Raw genomic sequence first — 12019 nt, 5'->3', positions numbered from 1 at the left:
TTCATGTCTGCGTAGTATCTGTGGTATGAGGAAATTGATTATCCAAATTAAGAGAATGGATCGTTGTTTTTTTTTCAGCTGGTTTAGTCAAGTTGAGAGAATGGAAGAACATAAACTGTTGTAGTTTATATAATTCGGTAATAATGGAAGGAAGAAGACGAAAGAAAGTAGTGTGCACGATAAATGTGAGGAGTGCGCTAATGTAAACTATCTACGTAGGCCTGTAAAGCGAATGTTCTGAATGCATCATGCAAAATAAGAACTCCATTTTTCAGCCATATATATATATATATATATATATATATATATATATATATATATACATATATATATATATATATATATATATATTTATATATAAAAATAAATAAAAGTATATATATTATATAATATATATGTGTACATATACATTTATATATGTTATATAATAATAATAATAATAATAATAATAATAATAATAATAATAATAATAATAATAATAATAAACCGCTCGTAAAACGAAGCCCAATACACTTTAATAGACGAACTTAAATAGGCTACAGCAGTTGTAATTTTATGATACTGTTATGGCATATACTTATTATAATAGCGTAATACACTGTGTATAATTCAATAATATAATAGTCATGTGCAATGGTTACTAGCAAACTACCAACCACCTCATATTACATTACATATTAACGAACGTTTCATTGTCATTATACTGCTTTATCTCCTTCTCGAAACTAACACCAAATTCTCTGCCTAAAATAAAACTGAAATACTATGAAAATCAATAATTCAGTTTCCAATATCTAATTGAGAACGAAGTTAAATTATATCGTTAAACAAACCAAAGAAAGTACTAAAACCCATTTGCAAATATTTAACATTTTTTTGGTGGATAATTTCATTTCTTCATAGGATAACGGCTGGTGTACTATCAACAAAATTCTGTTAGACAGTACGGCCGTTATTGCTACGTACTTCTTACCAATATATTTAGTCTGACATATTCTAGTAGTAAAAACAATATCCAGGTGTCTATCCTTGTAGGTTCCTTTAAATTGCACATTTCTAAGTGACTGTTCGAGTAACGTGTAGGACTGACAACTCTGAAAACCTGCTTCACTCTATTTAGACAGGTCTGTAACGTTTCTAACGCTTTAAAGGTTAAAACCAATACAAGGAAGGCCAGAGTACACTGCTTTTGTGTTACCACTGTTATCTGAAATCAAGCTGCCTTCTGGTAGCATGGGCTGTTGCTCGTAGAGCGGCTGATGACATTTCTTGTTGGGATCTGAATCGCTTTTGGTACAGCATGTGGTTGGAAAAGTGCTTGTTAATGAATTCATTGTCGAAATTTGAATCGCTTCTGATACAGCACGTGGACGGAAAGGCGCTAATAATAATTCATTGTCGAGATCTGAATAACTTTGATGCAGCGCGCGGGCGGAAAATAACTCAGTGTCGAGATCTGAATAACTTTTGATGCAGCGCGAGCGCTTATAATAACTCAGTGTCGGATACAGCAATGGTGTCGAGATCTGAATAACTTTTGATGCAGCGCGCGGGCGGAAAAGGGCTTATAATAACTCAGTGTCGAGATCTGAATAACTTTTGATGCAGCGTGCGAGCGGAAAAGGGCTTATAATAACTCAGTGTCGAGATCTGAATAACTTTTGATGCAGCGAGCGCTTATGATAACTCAGTGTCATCTGAATAACTTCTGATGCAGCATGTTGGCGGAAAAGGGCTTATGATAACTCAGTGTCGAGATCTGAATAACTTTTGATGCAGCGCGCGGGCGGAAAAGGGCTTATAATAACTCAGTGTCGAGATCTGAATAACTTTTGATGCAGCGCGCGGGCGGAAAAGGGCTTATAATAACTCAGTGTCGAGATCTGAATAACTTTTGATGCAGCGTGCGAGCGGAAAAGGGCTTATAATAACTCAGTGTCGAGATCTGAATAACTTTTGATACAGCATGTTGGCGGAAAAGGGCTTATGATAACTCAGTGTCGAGATCTGAATAACTTTTGATGCAGCGCGCGGGCGGAAAAGGGCTTATAATAACTCAGTGTCGAGATTCTGAATAACTTTGATGCAGCGTGCGAGCGGAAAAGGGCTTATAATAACTCAGTGTCGAGATCTGAATAACTTTGATACAGCATGTTGGCGGAAAAGGGCTTCTGATAACTCAGTGTCGAGATCTGAATAACTTTTGACGCAGCGCGCGGCGGAAAAGGGCTTATAATAACTCAGTGTCGAGATCTGAATAACTTTTGATGCAGCGCGCGGAAAAAGGGCTTATAATAACTCAGTGTCGAGATCTGAATAACTTTTGGTACAGCGTGCGGGCGGAAAAGGGCTTATAATAACTCAGTGTCGAGATCTGAATAACTTTTGATGCAGCGCGCAGGCGGAAAAGGGCTTATAATAACTCAGTGTCGAGATCTGAATAACTTTTGGTACAGCGTGCGGGCGAAAAAGGGCTTATAATAACTCAGTGTCGAGATCTGAATAACTTCTGATACAGCATGTTGGCGGATGATAAGAGGGAATAACTTATGATAACTTATGATCAGTGTCGAGATCTGAATAACTTTTGATACAGCATGTTGGCGGAAAAAGGGCTTATGATAACTCAGTGTCGAGATCTGAATAACTTTTGATACAGCATGTTGGCGGAAAGGGCTTATAATAACTCACTGTCGAGATCTGAATAACTTTTGATGCAGCGCGCAGGCGAAAGAAAGGGCTTATAATAACTCGATGAGATCTGAATAACTTTTAGTACAGCGTGCGAGCGGAAAAGGAGCTTATAATAACAGTGGAGATCTGAACTTTTGATGCAGCATGTTGGCGGAAAAGGGCTTATAATAACTCAGTGTCGAGATCTGAATAACTTTTGATACAGCATGTTGGCGGAAAAGGGCTTATGATAACTCAGTGTCGAGATCTGAATAACTTTTGATACAGCATGTTGGCGGAAAAGGGCTTATGATAACTCAGTGTCGAGATCTGAATAACTGCAGCATGTTGGCGGAAAAGGGCTTATAACAACTCAGTGTCGAGATCTGAATAACGATGCAGCATGTTGGCGGAAAAGGGCTTATAATAACTCAGTGTCGAGATCTGAATAACTTCTGATGCAGCATGTTGGCGGAAAAGGGCTTATAATAACTCAGTGTCGAGATCTGAATAACTTCTGCAGCATGTTGGCGGAAAAGGGCTTATAATTGTGTCGAGATCTGAATAACTTCTGATGCAGCATGTTGGCGGAAAAGGGCTTATAATAACTCAGTGTCGAGATCTGAATAACTTCTGATGCAGCATGTTGGCGGGGCTTAAATAACTCAGTGTCGAGATTAACTTCTGATGCAGCATGTTGGCGGAAAAGGGCTTATAATAACTCAGTGTCGAGATCTGAATAACTTCTGATGCAGCATGTTGGCGGAAAAGGGCTTATAATAACTCAGTGTCGAGATCTGAATAACTTCTGATGCAGCATGTTGGCGGAAAAGGGCTTATAATAACTCAGTGTCGAGATCTGAATAACTTCTGATGCAGCATGTTGGCGGAAAAGGGCTTATAACTCAGTGTCGAGATCTGAATAACTTTTGATGCAGCATGTTGGCGGAAAAGGGCTTATGATAACTCAGTGTCGAGATCTGAATAACTTCTGATGCAGCATGTTGGCGGAAAAGGGCTTATAATAACTCAGTGTCGAGATCTGAATAACTTTTGATACAGCATGTTGGCGGAAAAGGGCTTATGATAACTCAGTGTCGAGATCTGAATAACTTCTGATGCAGCATGTTGGCGGAAAAGGGCTTATAATAACTCAGTGTCGAGATCTGAATAACTTCTGATGCAGCATGTTGGCGGAAAAGGGCTTATAAGAACTCAGTGTCGAGATCTGAATAACTTCTGATGCAGCATGTTGGCGGAAAAGGGCTTATAATAACTCAGTGTCGAGATCTGAATAACTTCTGATGCATGTTGGCAAAAGGGCATGTTGTGTCGAGAAATAACTTCTGGGCTTTGGCGGAAAACTCAGTGTCGAGATCTGAATAACTTCTGATGCAGCATGTTGGCGGAAAAGGGCTTATAATAACTCAGTGTCGAGATCTGAATAACTTTTGATGCAGCATGTTGGCGGAAATAATAACTCAGTGTCGAGATCTTAACTTCTGATGCTGTTGGCAAAAGGGCTTATGATAACTCAGTCGAGATCTGAATAACTTCTGATGCAGCATGTTGGTGGAAAAGGGCTTATAACAACTCAGTGTCGAGATCTGAATAACTTCTGATGCAGCATGTTGGCGGAAAAGGGCTTATAATAACTCAGTGTCGAGATCTGAATAACTTCTGATGCAGCATGTTGGCGGAAAAGGGCTTATAATAACTCAGTGTCGAGATCTGAATAATTTCTGATGCAGCATGTTGGCGGAAAAGGGCTTATAACAACTCAGTGTCGAGATCTGCATAACTTTTCAAACAGCGGGCGGACGGAAAAGTGCTTAAAATAACAATGGCAGGAGCAATCCGGACCACGTAGTACAAGTGATGCTGGTCACTCAAGAACACTGATAACGAGGGTGCTCCGTGATGGTTGTCAACCTTGGTGGCTGAACCAAGGGGCGGCAGCGGAACGAGGACCACACAGCATGGTCTTGGTTCCATTCTCTGTTTCGTAGAGAGAACCCATGGTAACCCGTCTGATACCCAAAGATCATAGCTTCAGGGATCTCACAGCATTTCAAAAATTTTTGGACTAAAAAGCGAAAGCTAGCTTACATAGTTTGACTGACTGCATTTTGGGGGAAGGGGCTATTGCACGGAGTTCACAGAGCCAATAAACTCACCAACATTGGTTAGTTATGAATAATAAATCTGTAAGAATTCAACCAATCATTTATCGGGTTCATGAAGAACTAAACACCAGATAATAAATTAATTAATTATGTTCACAAATCTAGTATGAAAAATGTAAAACACTTTACACACAGACAGTGACTGAGAAAAACATGAGTAAATAAAAACAATACAAAAGCATTTCAATTCTGATGTAAACAAACAAAAAAAGAATGAATAACCTCATAAGCATCCTTTGGGAAAAACTCTCAGGCAAAGAAACAAGTTTATTTTTCATATTTTGATTCAAATTTGAAACGCGTGCTTAATAACCATGGAAAATAAATAAATCAAGTAACTTTTACCAAACCTTAATTCCTTCCAACACAAAATGTTTTGAGAGAAATAAATGAACTTTTTCCTTTTTACTCAGCTTCAGATCCTGCACGAGAGTAGCTGACTTGCCTTCAGATCTATTGAAATAACCATCAACTAAAACTCTCAAAGTGACGAATTATAGGTTTACATGGAAAAATTATTTACTAAATTCATTTGAATCTAGCCAATTAGACCGAATTGTAGGAGTGTTATTTGATCTTAAATGCTTGTGGCCTTTGTATTCAATACGAATCAATTTTACAAGGGAATTCTCATTCTTTCGCAACCACAAACGGAATTATATGTACAGTTCAATCTATTTCTGACAGTGTCAAATTTGCTTAAAAGCACATCCTACCCAACGTCAAAATATTCAGTAAACTGAAGTTGTAATTCAAAGAAAAAAAAATTAAGTGTACCTTAGTTTAACCAGACCACTGAGCTGATTAACAGCTCTCCTAGGGCTCGCCCGAAGGATTAGATTTTATTTTACGTCGCTAAGAACCAATTGGTTACCTAGCAACGGGGCCTACAGCTTATTGTGGAATCCGAACCACATTACAACGAGAAATGAATTTCTATCACCAGAAATAAATTCCTCTAATTCTTCATTGGCCGGTCAGAGACTCGAACGTGGGCCAGCAAAGTGCTAGCCGAGAACGGTACCGACCCGTCCAACGAGGAACTAAAAAGACAATAATGTTGAGAAGACGATAATAATGATGAACTGAGAGTCGCAGACTTCTCGCTGTTTCATTATTATCATTACCGAAACTGCTACCATGTAGTAATCACCATTATTATTATTATTATTATTATTATTATTATTATTATTATTATTATTAGTAGTAGTAGTAGTAGTAGTAGTAGTAGTAGTAGTAGTAGTAGTAGTAGTACACCATCCATTCCAGGGAAATATTTTCAAATTACAGGCGGGCTGCGTTATCAACAATATTCCCTTGAAACTAATTATTCAGGTCACACTTTGACATTATCAAAAATCCATGAGTAGGTACCGGTTGCACTTACACTCGTTGCTTTCTATGATAGGTCAATAGACTTGTCAGAATAACCATTTTATTTGAAATACTGAATACAATGGCTGACTTGACGTAAAATTTATTAATGTGTCATAAAGACTCATTTCACTGTGCTAAACTGGAATAGCTATCTTGAATTTATGGAGAATTATTCAACATCACTTTACCTTATAATTCAGCGATGATAACCTGTATTGAAATATATTTTCCTTATCCCGAAAAACAGTTTAAAATTACAGCAATTTAATGGTTCTGCCTTCTACTTTACATTACAAAAAGAGGAACTGCTAATTACATATTATTCCAGCCACAGAATTGACAGCAACAATGGGCACTAATTAATTATAGGTAAATATTTATAAGTTAGATACAATGTGTTCAAATTGCCCATACCAACAATATCATTATGTCATTTAATTACCTTATATTCTAACTTTTACAACATATAGGATCAACGTCGTCTTATTGCTTATAAATCCAGTTTTTAGCATTCACTTCAGCAGTTACCTATAACTGCTTAGTTTAAAAATTCTCCCGTTTTACCCTGACAATGTCTCCCGGTAAAAAGAACGTCATATATACTGAACAAAGGATTTAAGTTCATACTGACCGACATGGCCCTCATTATTCTTTCACCCGCTTCTGCAACCAGATGACCGACAGCCTCGGCTGGCGCCGAAGGCGATGGCGGTGGTGGTGGGTGATGGCTTGCTGGCTGCTCCCGTCGGCGGCGCTGTCGGCGACGACGGCGGAACAGAAGTTCGCGAACGAGCCATCTCCGCAGACAGCCGTCATCGGTTCGACGGTGGTGCTTCCGTGCAGGATCATCAACAAGGTCGGCGAAGTCCAGTGGACCAGAGATGACTTCGGACTCGGGAACGAACGGGAACTGTACGCGTTTAAGAGATACAGAATGATCGGTTCCGACGAGGAAGGTGGGTAGATTCGACATGCCACGAGTTTCCCCATGTTGCTTGCATGTACTGCTTTCTTCCACTTAACCTCAGTCTGTGGCAGTTCAATCGTTGTCCTGTAGACTTACAGCTTCCATTAAAATAAATTGCTTAGCATGTCTGCACAACCGAAAAAAAATTCTAACACTAGACTTGTGGCAATAAGTATTCTTCACTGCTGCCTATATAAACTAATTAAAATGCATATAGTAATAAAGAGGTGACTATATCTTCCATAAGCATTACTTTGAGCCGACTATCTCCCAAGATTCTGATCTTCACTTATTGTAATGTTTTTATTGTTCCTTTTTTACGTTCTTCGTTATATGTTTGCATAGATTTTAGTCTTTCTCTTCTTACCTTGGTTTCTTTCGAGGTGTCCTTCAGATTTGGATGATGTGCTATCTTTGTATATTTATTCCTTTTAAATATTGATATCTCTCAGAAAGGCGTATAGAGACGAGATCGGTAATTTCTTCACTTTAATTAGTACTTAATATTATAAAGATCAGTACAAAATTAACAAGTTACAACGATAGAAACGAATCACTCTTGAATCAGTCTATATGGGGAACACGGAAGCGATTGGGAGAAGTACTCTCCCTTGAAGGACACAGTTCTGACTCTCCTCTCCTCGTCGGTCTCTCACTCGTTGAACCCTCAGGAAACTTGCTATCTGTAAATCTCCACCTCCTTCTAGCCTTATTGGAAGGATTAATCAGCAAGGCCTCCCCTTCAAGTAGCTGATTGGAAGGACTGTAGTGGTGTGATTCAAATCTCTCCTTAGAGGACTTGATAGGAGGTGATCTTAGGAGGGTGTGGGAAAGACCCTCCCACACATAATTGATTGGAGGTTGAAGAAGTATATCACTTGGGTCAACCCCAAATTCCTGGAACTTCCACGAAAACACCTTCCGGAGAAGGCTATAGAATCAGCTGTTGTAAGCATTTAGACTGTGCTGACTCATGTTTTGCTTGGCTTCAATCGCGAGGCCATTATTTCCCATTTTTACGACTGTTTTTATGGCTTAAACACGATATACTGCAATGTAAACATCTTGCGTATTGATAACACGACACAAAAGCATTTGGCCGTTATCACTGTGTTCTTTGCCTCTCTTTTACTCTTATTTCTCTCCTTCTCTCTTAACTTTTTCTCTTTCTATCTTCTCTCTCTCTCTCTCTCTCTCTCTCTCTCTCTCTCTCTCTCTCTCTCTCTCTCTCTCTCTTTTTCTATTTAATTTCCTATCTATTCTACACCACAACACACTCATCAACTAATATTATGGCCAAATTTGGCGATTATAGATTAATAAGTGCATAAAATTTTAAACGTATTTATATTTATATTGTTTGATAGTACTATTAGACACGCTAATGGTATCTGTAGATCAGAAAAGCTGTCAGACCATAATGTGATTTTACACTGAAACTATGAAGGGCCAAAAGGGCTTCCACCCTGTATGTACAAAAAAAAAAAATGACGATGGTGTAAAAAAAAGTCTCAGAACTACTTCGGCTGCTAAGAAATGTCTACCTTTAGAATAGAAACTGTTTGAAAGCCTACTGTGTAGACAAATCTTTCCAATATACGAAATTTTCCCAAATTATTAGAAGTCTGCCTGATTTTAGCATTATTTCCATTACCTAATAAAGTTAACAGTTTCTTGGACAAATTCCCAGAGACCTTAAGGTATTCAAGAGAGTGCCCTGGTTTCGGCCGACAGACCGCTTATTATTCGTAAGAAATACTTATGAATTAGACAGCATGCTGAAGGGACACCCGACTGACTCTGCTTTGCCTGATCCTTAATGAATAAGGCAGGAGACACGTTAGATGGCCGTGTTCAACAAGTTTTATGCAATGTGAAACAGAGAATTTTCAATGACAGGCCAGCCCACCTTCTCTTTTGGCTATTTTGCAAATGATTCATATAAAAGAGAAAGACAGAGCAAATTACCCTTCGGATAACTATTAGATGATCATAAAAATACTCGATATCTCTTCATAAGACGACTGACTGCATCCACTGCGTTCATGGATAATTACAGTTAGCTTTAAATATTTAACGGGAATGCCGCAGCTTGGCTTTCCATAATACTGGTCTGTGAACGCTGTTAATTGCCTTCTCGTAATCAACAAAAGTCATCAGAAGGGGTTTTTAAATTACGTACAACGTTGCACAATATGGCTTATACATATTTTCGATCTGGTCAACTCCTGTCTTCCCTAATCTAAAATCAGTTTGTTCATCTGGAAGAATTTTCTAAATTTATTTTTCCACCCTATGGAGAATCAGCACACAATATTTTCACTGTAACCGACGCGAGAACAGCGCCTCCTTAGTGACCACATTCGGTCAGGTTCCTTTCCTACGATTTCTAAATGCTGACATTAGGCTCGATTTCTTCATTCCTTATTCTGCAAAAGAGTTTGTTGAATATAGAGGGTGTCATTTCATGTTTCTGCAAAAATTTTTTTACAGCGATTCCTTTAGAGCCTCATGTTTCGCATCTGCTAAGTTTTTTATAACTGATTCAACTCAAAACAACGAATTCATCCGTATGTACATTCATGTGTTCTTCAGGTTACCGTATATTAATCAAATATCTCCTCCATACCTCATATATTATGCAAGACCGTACAAAAACGTTCCGACCAGCGTTGTCTTTCTTTTTCTTTTTTTGTGACAGGTATTTTTTCTGTTTTCATTTCCACTCTGGTAACAAAACACAGACTTTCAGATTCTCCCGTTATACATAGATAATTATGACTGAAATCATCAATATAGATTCCGACAAATATTTTCCTCTACGGCCTTGCTCTAGAAGGCTGTCCGACCTTTTCAAACAATTTTGCCTCCGGGTATTTTTTGGTCGCACAGTTGCTTACTGCATTGAAAGAGAGGGCGATATCTGCAAACCCATTAATTCATAATCATTCGATATTTTGAAATTGCCCTTTAAGTTCATAATTTATCACTCCGGTTATGCACACGCTGATGACAATGATTAATGGGGCCTTGATGGATGTGTCGCTATTTAAAAAGCAGGAGGACTTTTTTTTTTTTTTTTTTTTTTTCGCTGCATTAGTTATGAGTAATCTATGGACATCTGTCGCTGCAATTAGTTGGTGACTAATTATGGAAAAAGAACATCTGTTGACAGCCTCAATACAATTCGTGGTGGAGGAACATGAGAGGTTTCGGCTAAAACAACATTATGTCACCTGAACGAGACGAGTGTGAGGATCATCCATTTTATAATAAAGTTAATTGTGAAATCTGAAACTTAGTCGTATTAAATTAAACTATACGAAAATTTAACGATTTATAGATCATTATTTATCTATAAATAGTAAAAAAAAATGAGATTTAATACATATTTGCCTCATCTACGGTATTCAAGGCAGGTCTGAGTGAGTGGGTGCGCCTGTTTAATTATTCCAGATAATGCTACTTTTTTTTTTTTTCAAATACCAGTTAGTTAGATATACCTCTCTCTGAAATTCAATTACATTTGACATCAGAAATTATTAACATTTTCTGTACTGCACAAGTAATAAGTTATCAAATCTCCAAGATCCACTACGATAGTGATTTAGAAGAAATATACACGAATCAGTATTGACACTGCTTTTAAAAATCATGACAAACATTGAACCAATAGAAGTAAGAATATTAATAAGCAAACCGGAATGAAAGAAAAATATTGAGAAACGATATGCAATGAAATAAATAAGAAATTAAAGAGGGGTGGGGGATACTGTTTCTTGGAAAGCCATTATAATAAGATAGTTCCTAAAGGGAATGAGTTTTAGTCCAATGAGGATGGGAATTAATAGATATGACCACGATGCTTTTAATTCAAGCTTCCCCCCCCCCTCACCCCTCACCCCTAGAGCTTCCACCACGAAATGGTTTGTAGGAAATCTCCATCAATCTACTTAAAATAAAGTAATCCATAAACTTCAGTGTCATCATCAACAAGATTTTTGTTATTGCTGTCAACATCCATCATCAATAGTATATATTTTTAAAATCGATTATTTTTATTGACTCATTAACCGCTGCAAATGCAGAAATAGCAGAAATAAAAATGAACCAAGAAGTCAAAACTATTTTCATGAAATATCCGTTGGAATATATGTTACCAGCTAAGACAGTATTTTAATTACAGCATAATTACAGTTTTGATCATTATTACGTAAAATGAATCCTCCTGAGACAGGTGCATTCACTCTTACCGAAACCGAAAATAATTCCTTGTAATTCCCTCAGAGAGATGTATTCTGAAATTGCTAGCAATTTGTCTTGTATGGAAGGACATCAAACAAAGACGAAAGGATGGAACGCGAATTATTAAAAATTATTAAAATCACAGAGTGGTACGTAAACTTGGGGATGGAGTCTACTGAACATAGGTGGAAGAAGTGGAATATAACTGAAAGAATGATTGTTTCAAAGTGGCACATATGGGATTATTTTAGTGTGCATATCACACACTACTTATGGAGCTTAATATGCCCACATTTCTGTAACACTAACATGCCAGACAGTTTCCTTCAACGAACAAGTTATTTTGACAGAATATGTCCACAATCTATTCGCACCTAACATCAGTAAATGGTGTACAGGTAAAAAGTGGAACAACTCTTGACCAAAAAAAAAAAAAAAAGTTACTAAACTCTAGAGAAGGATTTCCTTCGATGTTCATGGCAAATTTCCCCGGCCAATAAACTGATAAAACTTACGTTTCTTCTGCCGTTTAAAATGACACAGCGTTTTAAATTTAAGGAACCATTCAGTT

General features: G+C 37.6%; 1 protein-coding gene across 1 annotated transcript in view; it reads left to right on the top strand.

Annotated features, from left to right (window-relative positions):
- Nucleotides 1-12019, top strand: part of LOC136836469 (irregular chiasm C-roughest protein-like) — a 93276-nt gene that overhangs the window by 41113 nt on the left and 40144 nt on the right. The window contains 1 exon segment of the mRNA XM_067100734.1: nucleotides 6910-7192. Within this exon segment, the coding sequence (XP_066956835.1) occupies nucleotides 6910-7192 (283 nt within the window).

This window comes from Macrobrachium rosenbergii, chromosome 56, assembly GCF_040412425.1.
Source record: "Macrobrachium rosenbergii isolate ZJJX-2024 chromosome 56, ASM4041242v1, whole genome shotgun sequence".
In the NCBI taxonomy this organism is placed as follows: Eukaryota; Metazoa; Arthropoda; class Malacostraca; order Decapoda; family Palaemonidae; genus Macrobrachium; species Macrobrachium rosenbergii.
Note: the sequence above shows the minus strand (reverse complement) of the source record. Positions and strands in the feature narration are given on the sequence as shown.